Consider the following 19586-nt stretch of genomic DNA (forward strand, 5'->3'; position numbering starts at 1 on the left):
CTTGTTTGGGTAGTGCATGTTCCCGAGGATAAAGTTATACCCTCGGTCTACCCGTTCTGTTTCCTCAATCGTACTCGTATGTACAGAGTAGGTAAGCGGTGTTTACTCAAGGTAAATCTTCCGGTCGATAGAGTTTGTAGGCATCCAACCGGGGCGGATCAATACCCCTGGGCTCCTCGGGTAGATATGGCCAGGGATACACGTCATCGCCGTTTAGAGGTAGCAGAAGCGTTACAGTGCTGCATCGTGATACATGGGTCCTAGTAACCTCTTTCGGCGAATTTCAGGTCAACTGTGTACGTTATCAATCACAAGTTTTGAAGTAGAAGGTGGTTTCCAGGAACTCCAACAAGCTGTGCATTCTTGGCTGCAACATTGCCGTCAGTCTCGGCCATGGATCAAATTAGAGTTTGCAACTCAGTTGGTGAATATAGCATACTCCTCTTATAAGACTTTGGTAGGTGTTTTACGGCAGGATCTTGGCGCCGTGATTTGTGAAGTGCGATGTGCCTTTTGCTACTGTGCTCACTCTCCTTAGGTAAGGGATGGGAAGTGTGACGGTGATGAATAATGAGAACAAGCAAAAATAGTGTTTGTTTCAATATCAAGAGGGGCTATAGAGACGCACTTGATCGTTTGTAGTCTCCCAAATGCTAGGAGACATCTTGCTTTGTAATGATTTCCTAGTCTTGACAACCTCTAGCAACTTCCCACACTACTTGTTCACATGTGTTCTAACAAGGTTACTCAGAAAGGCTCTCCTTAATAGTAAACTTAATTTATGGTAAGATCGACTTGACTACATACCTCGTCGCTGTACTCTTTTTTATCTCGTCAATCATTCTTTGCACTGTAGGGTAGGCGATGCGGCTGGTCTCCTGGCTCAAAACCCAATGCCGCAATATCAATATGCTCTGTGACAGTTATATAGATCATCTGATAGAATTATTGGTGTGTTATCCTCTCTTTTGGCAATCGGTTCTTGTTTGTGGTGATCCACAGCATGGTCTTAAGGCTAGTCCCATACCTAGGGATACTAAACTCAGCTGACTTTGCAATGCTGTGGACCAGTTTCTTGTTACAGTTCTCACGTTTCTTTCATATCAAGTTAACTCCTTAGATCTAATTTAAACAAGAACTTCATCTTTATTTCCACTTGACGGGCGGCAAAAGCATGGCTGCATAATTTCCCTCGCAGACGTTGCCTCCACATAACGCGTGTGTGTAAACACCCCAATTTCTCCAATCAGGAATAGGAGTTACACACCCGAAAACTACAATATCGACAATAAATAAGTAACAAGCAAAAAACGATTGTCACATCCATCGCGTCCTTGATGATTTGTTACGTCAGGCACCCAAAATGCCCAGACGGAGCGGAGAATCCAGAATCCGAAATGAGGCTTTTCGTTGCACGCGATCGTCGATCCCAAAACTGCGACTTTTCGCACCATCACGATGCAGTCTTCGCTCTCGTATCACGAACCTTCCATCACCGTCATCTCCATCCTTTCTGGATTTCTTCTTTTGTTGAACTTGCTCAACTATGGTCTAGACAAGATCGCGTATTGTGGCCTTATCGGTCAGGTTGCTCTTGGCATTGCTTGGGGTACTCCTGGTGCGAAATGGCTCTCTCGTGAAGTTGAGGATGCTGTCATGCAGCTGGGATATCTTGGACTTATTCTTATTGTATATGAGGGTAGGAGATATGCAATGAATTTACGGCTTGTCTGCTAACCCAGAGTAGGTGGTTTAGCAACCTCGTTCAAATCACTGAAGGCCAATATTGGCCTCTCGTCTGGCGTCGCTGTTACCGGCATCCTTCTACCCATCAGTTTATCCTTCGCTTTAAAGTCCATGTTCAATGCATCCCTACTGCAGGCTTTTGCTGCAGGCGCTGCTCTCTGCTCAACAAGCCTGGGCACCACATTCACCATCCTAGGCACCAGTGGCCTCTCAACAACAAGGCTTGGCGTCGTCTTGACAAGTGCCGCCATGATGGATGATGTGGTAGGTCTGATCATGGTTCAGGTCATTTCAAATCTGGGAGGAGATTCGTTTGATGCCGTCACTGTTGTCAGACCCGTCATGGTATCCCTCGCCTTTGCAGCTCTTATGCCTCTCCTTGGCAGATTCGTGGTGATGCCTGTCACTGCCAAGCTCAACGCTTTCCGTGAGGCACACCCCTCTGGAAAGGTAGCCCAGCTACTCAGGCTGAGACAGACTGCGTTTGTCATCCACACAGCCCTCCTTCTTGGTCTTGTCGTGGGTGCCACCTTTGCAGGCACCTCGAGCCTCCTAGCGGCATACATCGCTGGCGCAACCATCAGTTGGTGGGACTCTGAGGTTCCTCATGTCACAGACAGAGCACCAAGCACTTCTCCCGGAGCTGAGGGCCCCGAAGAGAGAAGTCGGAGTGGTGATAACACCGCCACGGATCAAGCCCTTGTGCAAACAAGCTTACCCTTAGCGATGGACGGCGGATCCGGTATGGACGTCTATAAACGCTACTACAAGACTGCCGTCGAGCATATCTTGAAGCCTTTCTTCTTTGTATGCACTCAAAGACCAACTTCGAGGACAACTGCTAACCAGCACAGGCATCCATTGGCTTTTCTGTCCCCATCACTAGGCTGTTTTCTGGCCCTGTGGCATGGCGAGGCATCATATACACAGTTCTCATGACTATTAGCAAGCTAGCCTGCGGTATCTGGTTGATTTCCTTTACAAACCCCCTTCGACCCTTCCAAAAGATCGCGCAGAGGCTTGCCGTCATGTGCAAGCGAAATCCAAAGCCCCTTGTCCCTGGAGCCCAGTGCGCAGACCCCAACTCAGCCGGGCAGGATCTCACGACAGCATCGGATCCGATAGGGGAGCGAGAGGCCGTGCCTTTGGAGGCACTGGTCGACGCAAGTACCCGTCCCGTTTCTCCTGAACTACGCAATTCAACACCGAAGCCGGAAAGGTCCCTGTCCCTGTATCCAGCATGCATCGTCGGTCTCGGCATGGTTGCTCGAGGGGAGATCGGATTTCTGATTGCTGCACTTGCAGAGAGCAAAGGAGTATTTGGCCGCCCGCCAAATGGTCAGCCCTCAGAGCTATTCCTTATCGTGACTTGGGCCATCTCCCTTTGCACGGTCATTGGACCTATCTGCGTTGGGCTTCTCGTGAATAGAGTAAAGCAGTTGGAGGCTGGAAGTCTGAAGAAAAGGGGCGAGGGTAATCGGAATGTTCTCGGGGCCTGGGGAGTGAGCTAGGCGTTTGCATGCACATCACTAGCATGAAGGAAGTAGATAGATGCCCCTTGTTGAGAAAACGCCATGTATTCTACTCATATAGATGTTTAAGCCTTCCATGACCTGCAAAACATGACCACCTAACAAGAGACCCTCAACGCCTGAATAGCTCTACCAATCTCTCCCTTTCAATACCAAACTCCTCTACGATGACCCGTAATCATAGAAACCGCGACCGCTCTTTACCCCCAGATGGCCGTTTTGGAGGAACTTTTGAAGATACTCACGAGGTGCGCTGGGAATGTCTCCCCGAGCATCAGCATAGTGTTGCTCGATGTCCAAAACAACATCCAAGCCAACCACGTCCATCTGCTCAAATGGACCCTTTGGTGTCTTGAGAACCCCCTTGAACATGGCGTCGATTTCTTCTGGAGTTGCAACACCTTCTGATGCCGCGAGGAGGGCTTCCCTCTTGATGGCTGCCCAGATACTATGACAGTAAGGTCAGTCTATATACGTTTGGAAGATACAGTGTTTCAGCTTACCGGTTGTAGATATAGCCCATGGATGGACTCTTGACTTCAAAGGGAGAAAAGCCATGTGCCTTGCATTGCTCCATCATCAGAGGGATGTAAGAGGGGTTGGTAGTTTCATGGCCCATGATTTCAATCTCTGCAAGGGTGTTAATCAAAGTCGGCATTCAAGGGAAAGACCCAATTTCTCACCTGGAGTCTCAGGAGGCCAATCTTTACAGGGTTTTAAAGTTAGCAATATCACACCCCCCGGATATGTGGACACTTACAGGAGTGGGCGCTCAGAAAGCGGCGTTCATTCTTCAGGGTGATCCCCTCTAGAATCTCGGAACAAGAGTAGCTGCTAGAGTTGGAAGCAATTATTGTATCCTCTCCTGCCAGAGAATCCAGCTCCACGATCACCTTCTGCTTGAGGGCAAGTTGCTCAGGTACACACTGTCAAGTCAGCTCAGATGTCCATCTTCAGCCAAGTTGTCTCACCTCTACAACAAGCCACGCTGTTCTGAGTGCTTCGCGTAGCGTTTCTGGTGAATGTGTGATGATCCTTCCCCACGGGCCGCTTTTCTTTCCAGCGTCTTTTCGGAAGCCGTCGATGGCTTTCAGGCTGGCCTCGAGTTGACTTTCTTGGCCATCAACGAGGTGAACGTCGTTCCCTCTACTCGACCACTGCAGAGACCTCGTTAGCGATAGTTCAGGAGAAGTTCCTGCAGTTTCATAAAGTCTTTGAGTGTGATATTCATACCATGAATGCAAGACGCCTGCCCTGGGTGCCCGCCCCGATCAGAGTAACCGAGGTCTTTGGTGTTACCGAGAGAACCATGTTGTCAGTGGATGTGAGACTATAATCAAACTCAAGATAGATCGGAAGTGAGAATAAAGACAAAATAAACTGAGATGCTTGTCCAAAGAAAGCAAAAAACTCCGCATGTGGTTGTCATTCAATATTATAGTCCAAGTCGGATCCGATCTAGCTACGTCGACCCGCAGTGGCAAACATCTCCACTCAAAGCGCGAGCATCATCGGATCCGAGATTTGTTTGGTCAATCAGGATTGCAGGCCAATCTGCAGAGCATTTGCTCCTTTCGGAGAAGACTGTTGGGGGTATTCCGCACCGCGGAACAGCAATCTTGAAATGATATCATTATTCCAGATATCTGGTTTCAGAGACACATGCACCTGGAGCTTTCAGATCAAGATGTAATGCAGCATGTGGCAACCATAACCTTGCTGATCCTTTTTGCAGATTATTCTTGGCTCGTGGCGAACTACAGTATCTTACAACTTATTGCACGCCCAAAATCGCAGCTGAATAACGCCTCTCGACGTCAGCTTCATCCTGTGCTCCCGAAGAGAACTTGGCAATAGCCGCCTGCACAGACTTGGAGCTCTGCGGAAGATGCTTCAGCGTTCGCTCCAGCGTGGACAGCAAGCTTTGATACGTCTCATCCGTTATCTTGCCAACCCCAAAGTCTCTATCGATAGCCTTCCGTAGAAGCTGCACACCCGCAACAGCATGGTGTGGATAGGGGTCTATGGATACGATCGGAACCGTAAAGGTTGTCTCGCGAGCTCCCTCTTGGCCAAGGGTGTCCGGGTCCGGCGGTCGCCTCAGTGTAAAAGTATTGTGCAGGCCAAAAGCCAAGGTATTCATGACAGTGTTCTCGGCGTCTGTGCTGATGTCTGCTATATCGGCGAGTAGGTCATGGCGATCTGTGACCTCGATCACGTCGACGAGCATCAGGATGCTAAGATGATAGTGGAGCATGAGAGAAACTGTTCAAGTCAACAAGTGCACTATTTTTGGAAGCCGAAGGCACTTACACCATCGGAGCTTGGTTTGCTGTCCGAGAAACTGCATCCGCTTGTGACACTCATCAAGCATCGGGCGATAGACTGTACCAAACTGCTTGATGGAGTCCACCACAGCCAGGTAGGCCTTGCGAACTTCAGACTCGTCATGCCCATCTCGGAGAGCCTCTTTAAAGATGGCAGTCAACTTCCATCCCAACAACTTCCAAGATGCTCCTGCGGCGATGATCTGGTTCGCTCTCTCGTCCGTCATATCAGAACTTCCTCGACTCCAATGCTGCGCAGTCTCGTCAAACATTTTGGCACAGGTTCTGACTAGCCGCCACGGCAGTTCAGACTCGAATCCAAATAAGCCTGAAGAAAGCAGTGGGCGACAGTTGAGTGTCAAGGAAGCCGAGGTATCAAACGTCAAGGCGGCCCAGTATGCAGTGCTCTCGGCATTGATGAAGCCTGATGTCTCGATCGACTCTGGTGTTGTGACAATGCCTTGCGACTTGAGTGATGGAGAGACCTTAGAGCCACTGAACTGGAGATTCTTTTGTCGAGCCCTCAGAGTTTGGATCTGCTGCAAAGCTGCGTGGACGCAAGCTTGTCCCGAAATACCATCAGCCTCTTCCTCCTCCGAGATTCCGTCTGGAATCGGAGTCAGGGCAAACAGAAGCAGTGATAGCATAGATCGATAGGAAGGTCTGTTGATGATTCTAAGCATGTCTCTTCGTGCATGCCTCCAGAGAGCCTGAACAAGCACACGGTAATCATTTTCTGAAAGCGCAGTTCGAGAGCTAATGGGCAGCCATCGCGCAGAGAATGAGGCAATAGTGCTCTGAAGTGACTGCTCGATCAAGCAACGCCTCTGGCTCCCTCTCCCTGGCGACTGCCCGTTGTTTGCAGCGGCATCAGTCATGCATCCATCGAGATGGCAGCATAGATCCGAGATGCTGACATACTTGTCGGCGAGGTTATGTCCAAACCTGAGACTGTCAACACCATACTCGGAGCCGAGGCAGGGTCACTCACAAGAAGGGGCAGCTATATCTCCCCATCCATGACCCAAACACAGCTTCAAAACCTTCCCGATACAAGGTCTCCAACCACTTAGAGTCGGCGTCACTAAGAAGGCCCGTGTTTTGCGCCGTAATAGTCGAGTATGTCGGCGAAGGCGCAACAAACGGAGTCGACAACACCGAGGTTGTCAGGCTCTCCCGGTGAGCACCGCGCTCAGAGCCGAGGGCAAACCCCTCATTACCCACGGAAGCTCTGCTACCCTGGGTCGACGACGTGTCACTTGAGGGGTGAGATGCAATCCTGCGACGTCCCTTGCGCTTCGCTCCACTAGAGCTGCCGCCGCCGCTCGCTTTGGCATCTTGGATCCACTATCCCGGGGGTAAGCACATGTTCTCACGTGGTGATTTAAGCTCTGCATTACCTTGAAGGTACATGATTTGTGGCGGTTGCGGCACCGCGTGCAAGAGGCGGGCGCTTCTCCAGCGGCGGCGTTGCGGCTCTGGGCCGCGTCGCAGGCAACGCGCGATCGGCGACACTCGTCGCAGCTGGAGAACTGGGTGCGGCGCGTGACGAGGCCGCCTGGCATGATCGGGTCCACCGGCGAGCGTCAACAGGGGCTGCGAGAGACGGATCCGAAGGGATGTTGCTGCGAGGTCAATCTCAGGCTCAAGGATTCATGTGGGGATGAGACAGCAGAGAGAGACGGAACCGGGCCTCTCTCTTGTAAAGATATGAGAGTCCAAGATGCGGGGTAATGCAGATCCCCTTTCTGGGGTAATGAAAAAGACCGGGGTAATCTTGTCCGGGGGACAGCAAAGATGCATCCATCAGTTCATGACCTCCTTTGCAGTAGCGTCTCCTAGCTGATGGCTGACCTCTAGCCAAGAGTTCCGCTTTGACGGCCCGTTTCCTTGATCTTGGGGATTATTTAGACGACGCCACACAGGTGAGAGATGAAGGACGCTTCTCCAGAGAGAGAAACTCCAATTTTAAGCCCGGAACCGGTTCTGAGACTAACTACGGAGCACTCCGAAGCGCTTTTTGCCAGTGTGCGCCCGCCATGTGCCAGCAGGGATCATCGGAACCGAGGCGTGACTCGCCAGCCAGTTCGAGGTTGTGGCAAGGCATCGCCGACAAAGCCTTTGTCTGTCCATGACGCAATTTGGGGAGTTGCTATGTCTTTGGCTTTGTTTCTCGTCAGAACCTACTTTGCCTCTTTTCTAGAAGACAACTGTAAAGTGATAAATAGTAAATAGATCTCCAGTCTTCTCAAAAAATACCAGCTCAGCAGTCAACTTGACGAAGGATCAACTAACCCACTTCCTATGCAACGTGAAGCCATCATCGAACCAACCTTGCAGCCCTTGACAAAAGCGACAAAACGATGCCACCCACGCCTGACTCACACAAACCTCATCTCGGATCCGGTCCCCACAGACGAAGATCGCCAACTCGCTTGTTCGAGTTTCTTGTTCGAGACAAGCGTCCCCTGGCCCTCCCCCGCAAAACACAAACTTGTCCGCTCCCTTTGCCGAGTCAGTGGATACTCAAGCCGCTTACGCTTTGTTCATCAACTCGGATCAGCACGACGTTGAAAAGGGCTGCGGGGAAAAAACATGGGGAAAAAACAAGACATGGGTATGATTCAAGATGTACTTAAGACCCTGATCCCATCTTTCGAAAGGATTCAAGATCCAGGATCTCTACAGCCAGATCTCATCCTGACAGCAGACATTTGACTTCTTTTGCTGCCATCATGGCTACTTACACTCCTCCCAACGAAAAGGCAGACTTTGTCGAGGCCGAGATGGGTAACAGCTCTGACCATCCGCGAAAGGGCGAGGTCGACCATATCGGCGCACTCGCTACTGCGCCCGGCACGACGCTCGATTCCTTCTCGCACCTCGATGAGAAGAAGATTCTTCGCAAGGTCTGTCTCTACAGTCGTATCAAACATCAAGCCGCTAACTTTTGTCTACAGATGGACATGCGGTTGATCCCCATGCTTGCGCTTCTCTACCTCCTCTCCTTCCTCGACCGTAAGTCGACTCCCAACAACACCGCAGCTCACCACTAAAACGCACTCTTTCAGGTGGAAACATTGGAAACGCCAAGATCGAGGGCCTCCAGGAGGACCTCAACATGACGCCCGACCAGTACAACTGGTGCCTCACAGTCTTCTTCTTCACCTACGCCGCCTTCGAGGTGCCCTCGAACCTCCTCCTCAAGAAGCTCCGTCCCAGCGTTTGGCTACCCACCATCATGGTGGCTTGGGGCGTTGTGATGACGCTCATGGGTATCGTCAAGAATTACCACGGTCTTCTCGTCGCTCGCATCTTTCTTGGACTGACAGAGGCCGGTCTGTTCCCTGGAGTCGCAGTGAGTTTACATCTTCGTCAACTCTATCTTACCCGCTAATTTCTCTAGTACTATCTCACCATGTGGTACTGCCGACACGAGATCCAATTCCGCCAAGCCCTCTTCTTCTCAGCCGCCTCCATCGCCGGCGCCTTCAGCGGTCTCCTCGCTTTTGCGATCGCCAAGATGGACGGCGTCGGCGGCCTCGAAGGCTGGCGTTGGATCTTTATCCTCGAGGGCATCGTTACCGTCCTCGTCGCCTGCTGGGCCTTTTTCGCCCTCTACGATTTCCCCGAAACCGCAAAGTTCCTGACCGAGGAGGAGCGCGCCTTTGTCGTCTTTCGACTCAAGTATCAGGGTCAGAGACAGGCTACGAGCGAGGAGGAGGGTACTCATACGCGAGTTGCGCAGACGGATGAGTTTAGGTGGGAGTATGTTTGGAGTGCTTTCAAGGACTGGCAGATCTGGGTCAACATCTTTGTCTACTGGGGCGTACGTGGCAGCTCTACCTTTCATCATGGGTTAAACTAACTGGTTTCAGATTGTGTGCCCTCTCTACGGCATCAGCCTCTTCCTCCCAACGATCATTCGCAACCTCGGCTACACCTCGAGCCACTCTCAACTCATGACCGTTCCCATCTACATCACAGCCGCAATCATTGCCGTCATCGTCGCTTGGACGTCAGACCGAGTTGGAAAGCGAAGCCCGTTCATCGTTGTGTTCCTCTGCATCATGATTGTCGGGTTCTCAATGTGAGTTTTCCCGTGAACATTCAAAGCCCAGAGCTCACTCTCTCAGGTGTATTTCCACCAGCAACCCCAAGGTCGTCTACGGCGGTGTCTTTATCGCGGCCTGTGCCATCTACCCAGCCTTCCCTGGCGTCATCACCTGGCTGGCCAACAACCTTGCAGGAAGTTACAAGCGAAGCGTTGGTATGGCTATTCAAATCGGAGTCGGCAACCTCGGAGGTGTAAGTTTATACATGCCCAACAAGATTTCAGTCACTAACCTTCTATAGGCCATGGCTGCAAACTTTTACCGACAAAAGGATGGTCCTCGCTACATTCTAGGACACGGTCTGGAACTTGGCTTCATCAGTGCTGGTATCATTGCCGCTCTGGTTCTCATTGTGAGCTACGACCGCATCAACAAGAGCCGTGAGCGCAAGATGGCTCGAGGCGAGCACAATCAATACTCTCCTGAGGAACTCTCAGCCAAGGGCGACAAGGCGTTGACCTGGAGATATATGCATTAGTTTGAAGTCTGTCAGATATCTATGTCACGTAATAGTATAGTACAAATGCCAATTACGCATATTAGTAATGAGGAAATGCCGGAGGGCAAGCACAGCTATACCGTCACCTGATATCGTAGTCACTAAACGCTCTTGGCACATTTGATATTCCACTATGGTTGAAGAGCATCAACTCGATGATACATTTTCGTCACCGAGTTAGTATCAAAGGAAACTCTGGGATAATAATTGAAACTATTGAGAGTATGGTTTAAGAGCTTCTAGTGAGCTACCACTTCCAGTCCGTAGAGCGCGCAGAAGGTCAGGAGATCGCTTCGGCGAGTCTTGGTCGGGGACGTCCTTGCGTTACTGTCAACATGGATGCACCGATACACGCTCATTGGGGCGGTACTCACCTTCCAGGCCTCATCAAAGCTAGTGGAACGGACGTATAACACGCCAGGACCCTCGACAGCATCAACCACCATGTGTTGAATCTTCTTCCAAATTGGATCGTCCTTCAAGACTACCCAGGACTTGTCCTTGTACGCCGCTATCAACTCGTGGCATACAGCCGTAGCCCGTACTTGCTTGATTGCATGACCGTCATCCCCAAAGTCGTAGAGCCTCATACCAATTTCTGGGAATACGAGTCAGATAGATAGAACACCACCACACTCAAGACAGGGCAGGTTGGAATATCTCATGGATACGTTGTACTCACCTCTAACAGATTCATCGGACGGCTGCTTGGGGACATAGGACTCGATGCTTTCCAATGAAATACCAGGACAGCCCCAAGCGACATACTGCACAAGATCCAGCCGAATCTTCCACTCCAACAGGCGAACCTTGTTCGCAGTAGACAGCCACGACTGCGAGCTGAAAGTCAGGTAGATCAAAGAGGAGTTGACGTGATGCCTGGGTGAGGGTTTTGGTCAGCAGACTCTGAGGCCAATCGTGCGTGGGGATGCACTCACATCAGGAAAAAGTCGTATTTGACGTGGTGAGGAGGATGAATCGCCGCGCTCGACGCGACAAGAATCATGACGTGGAACATTTCTGCCGTCCTCTCATCTAGTTCTTTGGGCTTCACGTGTACTTGCTCGAGAATGGCGAGCATTGCATCCTTGGCCCTTTGGATGATGCCGTCTTCGACCTTGCTCGTGTCCTCCATTCGCACCGAGCCCGCCAGCTGAGGGTCCGCCCTAACCATTTCGTACACGGAAAGCAACGAGGACATCTTTGTGGACCTTGAAGTGGCATTTGCCTGATGCTCGCCGGCGAGAAGCAGCTGGTCTAACCCTCGACGTTATGAGCACGAGTCTGGGCAAGGGCCTGGGCGACGATGGCAGGCTGTTCCCACTCAAGGCCATACATGAGTTGTATCAAATGGTGAACAACACCAGCGTGTAGGCGGAGAAGGAGGTTATTGGCTGAGTCGTCACCTTTCAAGCCTTGACCACCGACTCATACCCTTCGCGCTCGATAGCTCGTTGAAAGTAGGCGAGGAGATCTGGGCAATGCTCCTCTTTGCCCAGATGCTCAGATGTGTGATCCCAATGGGTGACGAGGTCCTTCACGGCGTCTTGGTGCTGGGGGATGACTGGGCGCTGAAGAGGATGACGGAGGCCATATGCTTTTTGGATGTTGGCGGCACTTGCACCTGTTCCATACAGAGCCAACAGATGATGCGGCAGCTATGCAGACTTGTTAGGAGGTCCTAGTTGGTGAATATCAGAAAGCAAGACTTGCATGATCATGAAACCCGACATTGTTTAAGAATACGTGGTGGTTCTTGCGAGAGGTTAGAATTTCGATTCCCAGCGGTCCTGTCGCCATGCCTTCAGATCCTTCTGCAAAGCCTCGCTCGCCGTTTGAGCGGCTTCTTCACTTTGTCTTATTTTCCATAATCCCGTGTTTGTCGGTGTGATGTGAATTCTGTAAGGGGTGGCCATAGTGCTAAGAAGCTGTCTCTTGAATGAATACGGGACAGCAGTTCGGGTGCACAACTTGTGGAAATAGGCCGCCAAGAGAACGAGAGACTGAATGCTTATCCATCAATCTCGAGAGCATATGCTTAGCCATTGAAGTCAGGGGCGTATAAATCAGAACTTTATTAGGTTCAGATGAGACAAGTCAGTGTTGTGTTGTTATGTGCCGCGCCGTACTGTCTGTAATCTGTATAACTTGGTGTCAACGGACCCCATCTAACTCCTCTATTACGAAATGACCGAATTTACTGGAGATGGTTGGTCCAGGTCCATGGGTCTTGGAGCCCAACCACCAACTCACGCTTTTGGTGATGGCATGTCCACCCATCTGCAGCTAGACCCCTGAGGGGGTTTGCCGAGAATAACGGTCGTCTGGCTCAGTTATCCCATCGAGCGCCGGGTTTCAACTATAATAAAGAACACACTATCAACGCATCATAGCATCATATTCCAATGCTAACATAGTGGCCTTTTTTTTTTGTCTTTCTGCTGCCTGCAATAGAAGACTCATACCTATCTGCATCATGAAAGCTTAAACCTCTCAGGGGTAATTTAACTGCTCTCACATCCGCCGAGAATAACGCCGCTCGGCGTAACCCGGCAGCCTCTACAGAGACCTACGTTGCAGATCATTGCCTCTTGTTGGATGGCAGTAGCATCTTCTCCAAGGATTCGAACGAGGCATCGAGTTGTACGGGTCGATACGGCAGGACAGCACCATAGTGTACAAGTCGGTCCTTTAGAGGGCCTTCTAAAGATACAAAGGGCAAGTGTATTCAATAATACCACTTGCAAACACTACCGCAGTTCTCTACATGACTGCCAGCTCCACGCCTCTACATCGAGCTGCATGATCCATATCAAAGCAATCCAAGCCATCTTCCCAAGCTTCATCAAGTAATTGAAACATAACCTTGGAAAGAGGAAAAGTCCGCCTGTGTTCAAGACTTTGCCTCACGTCATCCAGTGTTCTTTTCGACTCAGGGTACCGTTTAAGGTATGAGACTTCCAAGCTGGCTGTCACAAGGGGGAAGAGGAGGCCATTGATCATCAGGAGGTCTTGGTTTTGTGGCAGCTGTGAGTGAGCGTAGACAGTTTGGATGGCAGCCATCAATCTTTCCAGTACAATGTCGTTTTCAGGGATATTTACCTTCTCGTCTTCGGCTGTCCAACTTCCGGGACCTCTTTGGCAGCGGACCCGCCGACGAGCATCGACGATACCAGCAAACCTCCAAGCATCCCAGAAATGGCGCTGTATAGAATTTCTGGACTCATCAGGGGACCATTCCCATAGTCGAGCAATTGAAACGCTAATCTCTTCGTGCACCATATCGCCATATATATCCAGTAGCCCACTATGGACTCCCGTAAATGTCTCGACACCCATCCTTCTTCCACCCTCCCAGCCATCTTGAGCTTGGCGGAAGTGTCTCCAAAGACCTAGGGAGGGGCATATTCTTCCCAGAACGAGGCAAGGCAAATCCACGACGGCCATGTATTCAAGGGCATGTTGAAGAGCGGGGTTCTTCTCTGGACTTGGGACGAGTGTCATTGTTGGATTGTTTAGCTGATAGACGTCAGCCATCATTCGAAGGTACGGCGTATACGGCTGGGCCTGGAGAAGCTGTGTGAAATCTAGTTAGCCATATTTTGGTCCATAAGAATGATGGAACAGAGGGGACTTGCGTAAATAGCACAGAGAATAACTCCAGCACATATCGTGCCGGGAGATAGGAGTGCGCCACGTGATACGATCTCAATACGAAACGTCTTGAGAGCAGTATCTAGACACTCCATGGTTGTTATAGGGATGCTTTCATCTCCATTTGAGATGAGGGACTGGAGAGCAGCACCCATTGTAGGAATAGACTGGCTCTCCAGCGACATGTCGACAAGGAATGGCTGAATCCAGGCATTGGGTGGGCTCTTGTAGAACAGCCTCAGCCCAGAGTGAAGGACTGGCAGACAAATTAGTGTTGGGACAATGAAACGAAGGGGCGGGCTATCTTGCTGCCTACAATTCCTAAACAGAGGCTGCGTTATTCGAGAATCGTAAGTCGGTGGAGGCGCAGTGAATGTGATACCAGGCTGAAGGTTGCAAGGTGTGTGACTGTAGTCATACATTGCAGTAGACCCAGCATATCGAGGACTGTTGGGCACGGCAGCATGGTTTATCCAACAGTATTCGGTCGAGTAGCCCGAACATTGGACGTGTCGACGGTTGCATGCTGCACAAGAGGGCCGTTGCTGGTCACATTTTCTTCGGCGTTGTCGACAATTCAAGCAACCTCCGCGCGAGCGAGACATTCGGAACAAATCTCGGCGATGTGCCGAAATGGAAGATATCCCTGTTGACGATCAAGTGATGCCGCATCCAGGTCCAACGAGGAGGAGTAGGTAGTGTCTGCAGACAAGGTGGAAAAGCTAACTACCTATAGTTAGCAGGCCGAGTCAAATATGTGCCACTCGATCCCCTCTTATCTTGAGGCCACGCAAGTAGCCAAAGCATAATTACGTATTCTACCCTCCATTAACCAAAGTTGAATCAAGTTTGACCGGTTGAATCTATCAGATACCAACAACTGCCTACGGAGTAAGGTACGGAGTACTGTAAGAGTCGAGATGCAGCACAAGGTGGAAAAACTAGCTACAATTGGTCAAGCTCTTGCTCGTTGGTGGATCCAGCGATTATAAAGTAACTATATTTAGTCGGTATCCACTCACTTTGACGATACAGCCAATCATTTTACGTCGAGGCTAATTTGTGATGCCTCTCAACATCACACCCTTCAGCCGAGGCCTCGACCGTCAATATTTGATCCTCCAGGAGCATAGACGCGTACGTACTCACTAGGCAGAAGCATTAAATCAAGCGGTCCCCAACTGCCCTTTGGAGGAGGAAACGCCAAATCCATCCATGGGGCCGCGGGTTTCGGCATGCATTGCGAGAGGCACAGACACATTTTCGCTAAATGACCAACCATAATCGTATTAACCCTCCGTCGCTTAAGTTTGAGCCCATCACCACCACCGCCTCAGTTGACGCGTCTCGTATGCCAGATGAGCGGAAATACCTCCATCGTGGCCAGAAACCAGCCACTGTCGGGCCTCTATGCGGTCCTTCTAGCCCGCAGAATTCCTCAGGAACTTTTGGACGAAGGAGGAATACAAAAATCTTCTAGGGGTCAGGGGCAGAGAGTAATTTCGAGGTTGTCCGTCGGACTTGGGCTTCACAATGAGTGATTTTATATAAACTTTTAGCTCGTACACATGGGCTGCAACGTGAAGTTCTCCAAACACCACCATCTTTCCTCACCGTGATCGATCGACAAGCCACAATGAGATCTTGCTTCGGCCGCTTTGCCGGCTATCAAAAACTAGAAGACCAAGAAAGTCAACTCCAAGAACCGGAGCGTGGATGCCTTGGACAATGGCCAACCAAGCGTCCAAGATTCACAAAACCGGGATGGACAACAATATGCCTCATTCTAGTGGACTTGGCACTCTTTGGTCTACTTCTCTACTCCCTACGAGATCTCTTCTACCTACTGCGTCATAACAAGGAGATGTTTAGTGCCCACATCAATGTGACTCTCCAGGATCAACCGAGGCATGTCCATTCGTCAAGGCAGATACCACGAATTCTGCACCAGACATGCAAGAACGAGACGATCCCAGAGATGTGGGCCGAGTCACAGCAGAGTTGCCTCAAAGCATACTCGGACTTCGAGTACAAGGTACGTTTGACAACCCACTACCAACCCCTTGTGGAAATAAACCAGCATCTAACTTGAATTGCAGCTTTGGACCGACGAGCGAGCTCGAGAGTTTCTGTCGTCTGAGTACCCTTGGTTTCTGGAAACCTGGGACACTTACCCTTTTCCTATCCAACGTGCCGATGCCATACGATACTTTGTCCTCCATCACTATGGCGGCATTTATCTCGACATGGACACTGTCTGCCACCAGCCCTTCCCGATCGACCAAATCGAAACCGACCTGAAGCATAATTCCCTGTTCGAGGCCACCCTTCCTACCGGCATCACCAACGATATAATGATTTCATCCGCAAGGCACCCTGCCTTTGCATCAGCCATCACTCGACTACCCTTTCATCACCGTATAACGCGATTCTGGGCATGGTTGCTACCGTACGCTGCGATAATGTTCTCAACCGGACCACTCTTCATCTCCCTAGCTACAGCGGCCTACTTGTACGGAGAGCCATCACTACCATCGCCCACAGTGCAGGTCATCAGCTCCACCAATCTCAAACCCTACATCACAGACCTCCAAACATCCACTTGGTACAGAACAGATGCTCGTGTACTAAAGTGGCTCGCAAACAAGCCGTTGCTCTGGTTTGTTCTGGGCACTGTGGGGGTTATCGGTGGCGTGTACCTTCTGAACAAGGTGCTGTTGTTGACCTACAGGGTCCTTTGTTACATGTTGAAATCTACAGGCTGGTGGATTCTCAAAGCAGCGAGGTGTGTATATAAGAGTGTGAATTAAGCATGGTTGGCATCAGATGCATTGCTTCATGATAGAATTTGAAAAGGATAGATCTCAATGTCGCTTGTTGTACTGGTCTGGAATACGGGGGCAAAGATAGAGCTTCTCCATGGGAACGCTTTGTTGCAAAAAAGAGCCTTTCGCTCTTTTTCTTCTTTGTGTTAATGTACTACTCGTACGCCCCGAATGCAAATCTTCCGTCTTGAAAATACGGATCTCGATGCCAATTTCGCCGACTTTTGCCTTCAACAAATCCATGCTCCCTCGGAGACAAGAGCCGGGACGTCACTCCCAAGGGGCAACATGCCTTAGTCGATACTGTATGGAACGCTTCGGCCGAACCTAGCAGCTGCATATCCTCTCTTTGATTCGAAATCTCGGCGCCGCATTTCCAACCTCCCCGTCTCCAGTCCGAGGGCGCATGTTCCACCTGCTTGCAGTTCGTATTTTACCTTGCGGGCTGGCCACGACCTTGTTCAGTACAGTTTCAGTCCTTTTAATCCCAAAATGTATCTAACGACGTTGCGTTCGGCTTCGCGCCCTGCAGTTACGAACTTGTGCTCCATCGCCCCTTGAAGATTCGCGTCGACAGCAACACAGCAAAGGACTACCTGATCATGGAGGAGCTCAGCAGTGCGGCCTAGTCTTGCCGCTGGCACCCTCTACTGCTTCAATACCAGTCCTGTATTTGCAGAGGCTGCCTGTATGTGCTGGCTAGTAGTGTAAGCTGATGGGGCCATTGTTGACTATTAGATAGCACAAACAATACCTACTCCAACCCACCCCGGCGACGACCTTTCCAAAGACCCCGTTACCTAGAAGCAAAGACTTATCGAAGCCAATGCCGAGACGACGCATGAGAATGACCCTGAATCGACCGAGAACCCCTAGCCCCAATCAAGCGTCCAGAGTGACATGGCTACCAATGACGCTTCCGACCCAGAGGACAAAGTCAGCGGAGTGCGTTCAACCCCGAGACGGGCGAGTTCAACTGGGACTGCTCTTGTCTTAAGGGGGTGGCCCATGGTCCATGCGGAGAAGAGTTCAAGAGCGCATTCAGCTGTTTCATGCTCTCGGCCGATGAGCCCAAAGGAATGAACTGCATCGACCAGTTCGAGTACGTCGACCATCCAAACATACACATGTACGTTCCAACGACTAATGCGACGCTAGGGTAATGCAAGAGTGCTTCAAAAAATACCCCGATGTGTACGGGGCTGAATTGGTTGACGGCGCAGAGGGCGATCCTACACCGACCGTTGGCGATGAACAGCCCGACAACTCAAACATGCCCGTCAAAGCCAACTAAACTCCCCCTGTTGAGACGAATGCTGCGTCGGATGAGCCATAGCGGGCGCGCAAAAGTGAAGGATCAAAGAAGAAAGTAATTATCGAACGTATATAGGCCCATGATGCTACCGCATGTCCACCATGTCCGCGGTCTTTGTTCATTCCTATCTCTATGCGATTCTAGCAGTTCCCGGTCGCCGGTGCAGCTCGATTTGCCCAATTCATTTGTTGGTCCGAGCTTAACTACAGTGCCCAGGCGAAGGGCTGAGAGGCCTCCCAGCTTCAGTCTTGAGGCATCTCAAAGCTGCCTTGATTGATCACGAACTCGGTGGAGAAATGGTCCCAAGTAAAGCTTGAACCATGACTTATTGGTTGGTCATCAGGTTTGACCATCACGATAGCCAATCTTGAGCTTAGCGGAGAGCCCCGCTTGAGATCTCAACAGCATCACCCCACGATGCGATGTCCCTCACAAACCACGACTTGAATCCAACACCCCAGAATCTACTTTGGCATCGCTTTGAGAATGGCTTCTACAGGAGTCCTAAAAGAGTCGAATCGCACGCTGCATATTCTAGAGAATGCCGTCAAAGGCAAGTATGGAGTCTTGGCAGCCATCTGGTGAGTCGTCCCGCTTCTCTTCATCAATACCATGCTCATCAGATGATAGCTACAATGTCGAACATCTCACGGCTCTGGTCAGAGCCGCCGAGGCTAAGCGCTCTCCCTTGATTCTTCTCTTATTCCCATCAACATTGGAGCAACTTCCAACGATGGCCTGGGCTGCATCCGCTGCCATTAAATCCACCACTGTTCCGATGTCGCTTCATCTGGATCATGCGCAGGACGTGCCGCAGATTGAGAAAGTTGTGTCTAGTCTTCCATTTGACTCTATTATGGTTGATATGAGCCACTATGATCATGAAGAGAACCTTTCCAAAACCGCTGCCCTAACAAAGCTGTGTCACGAGCATGGTATAGCAGTTGAAGCTGAGAGCGGCCGTATCAACGGCGGCGAAGACGGCATCGCCGACACTGGTGATCTCAAAGGCAAGCTCAATCCCCTCAGTTAAAGTCCCACATTAACCATGAGTTGCAGCCCTCTTCACGACCCCCGAAGAAGTAGAAGACTTCCTGAAAGCAGGCATCGACATCCTCGCCCCAAGCATCGGAAACATCCACGGCGATTACCCTCCCGAAGGACCCAAGCTAGACCTCGCCCGCCTCTCCTCAATCGACAAGCAAATTCACGGCCGCGCCTTAATGGCCCTCCACGGCACAAACGACTTTAGCGCCGACATCATGAAGCAGTGCATCGACGCCGGTGCCGTCAAGCTCAACGTCAACAAGCTGCTGCTGGAGGTGTGGCATGTGCACCTGAGGGAGAATGCCGATAAACCTTTTATGCAGCGGACGGATGAGGGGATTGCAGTGTTGCAGGATGAAGTCGAGAGATGGATGGATATTTGCGGTAGCAGTGGCAAGGCGTAGGAGAAGTCGAGGATATAATCTTGGAAGCAAAAGGCTCCAAAGGGATGTGCACCTAAGCGTTTTGAATGGTCGACTTGACAGAGACAACTCCGACTGCAAAGATCCGGAGCGATTATTATACA

General features: G+C 50.7%; 6 protein-coding genes across 6 annotated transcripts; 4 read left to right on the forward strand and 2 right to left on the reverse strand.

Moving 5' to 3' along the window:
- Positions 1–1458: 1458 nt before the first annotated feature.
- On the forward strand, positions 1459–3257 carry LRP88_12128 (Sodium/hydrogen exchanger family-domain-containing protein; the record flags this gene model as incomplete). Its single annotated transcript, XM_083248533.1, has 3 exons — positions 1459–1699; positions 1748–2553; positions 2601–3257. 3 exons carry the CDS (start codon positions 1459–1461, stop codon positions 3255–3257), a joined length of 1704 nt encoding a protein of 567 aa, XP_083095963.1.
- Positions 3258–3440: 183 nt separating this feature from the next.
- LRP88_12129 (uncharacterized protein) lies at positions 3441–7170 on the reverse strand (the record flags this gene model as incomplete). Its single annotated transcript, XM_083248534.1, has 8 exons — positions 3441–3726; positions 3782–3908; positions 3962–3982; positions 4039–4204; positions 5095–5543; positions 5592–6550; positions 6672–6952; positions 7006–7170. 8 exons carry the CDS (start codon positions 7168–7170, stop codon positions 3441–3443), a joined length of 2454 nt encoding a protein of 817 aa, XP_083095964.1.
- A 1170-nt stretch (positions 7171–8340) lies between these two features.
- LRP88_12130 (major facilitator superfamily domain-containing protein) lies at positions 8341–10198 on the forward strand (the record flags this gene model as incomplete). Its single annotated transcript, XM_083248535.1, has 7 exons — positions 8341–8514; positions 8566–8623; positions 8677–8963; positions 9012–9434; positions 9484–9686; positions 9742–9913; positions 9962–10198. The coding sequence occupies 7 exons, from the start codon at positions 8341–8343 to the stop codon at positions 10196–10198; spliced, it is 1554 nt and encodes a 517-aa protein (XP_083095965.1).
- A 234-nt stretch (positions 10199–10432) lies between these two features.
- Positions 10433–11420, reverse strand: LRP88_12131 (questin oxidase family protein; the record flags this gene model as incomplete). The annotated part of the gene is made up of 4 exons (XM_083248536.1): positions 10433–10537; positions 10594–10817; positions 10902–11098; positions 11158–11420. The coding sequence occupies 4 exons, from the start codon at positions 11418–11420 to the stop codon at positions 10433–10435; spliced, it is 789 nt and encodes a 262-aa protein (XP_083095966.1).
- A 4089-nt stretch (positions 11421–15509) lies between these two features.
- LRP88_12132 (uncharacterized protein) lies at positions 15510–17992 on the forward strand (the record flags this gene model as incomplete). The annotated part of the gene is made up of 6 exons (XM_083248537.1): positions 15510–15564; positions 15664–15908; positions 15973–16605; positions 17575–17643; positions 17697–17800; positions 17857–17992. The coding sequence occupies 6 exons, from the start codon at positions 15510–15512 to the stop codon at positions 17990–17992; spliced, it is 1242 nt and encodes a 413-aa protein (XP_083095967.1).
- A 507-nt stretch (positions 17993–18499) lies between these two features.
- On the forward strand, positions 18500–19464 carry LRP88_12133 (ketose-bisphosphate aldolase; the record flags this gene model as incomplete). Its single annotated transcript, XM_083248538.1, has 3 exons — positions 18500–18594; positions 18644–19011; positions 19073–19464. 3 exons carry the CDS (start codon positions 18500–18502, stop codon positions 19462–19464), a joined length of 855 nt encoding a protein of 284 aa, XP_083095968.1.
- Positions 19465–19586: the final 122 nt, after the last annotated feature.

The sequence above is a fragment of the Fusarium phalaenopsidis genome (assembly GCF_050370095.1).
Source record: "Fusarium phalaenopsidis strain FUZ10S chromosome Unknown contig_32316, whole genome shotgun sequence".
In the NCBI taxonomy this organism is placed as follows: domain Eukaryota; kingdom Fungi; phylum Ascomycota; class Sordariomycetes; order Hypocreales; family Nectriaceae; genus Fusarium; species Fusarium phalaenopsidis.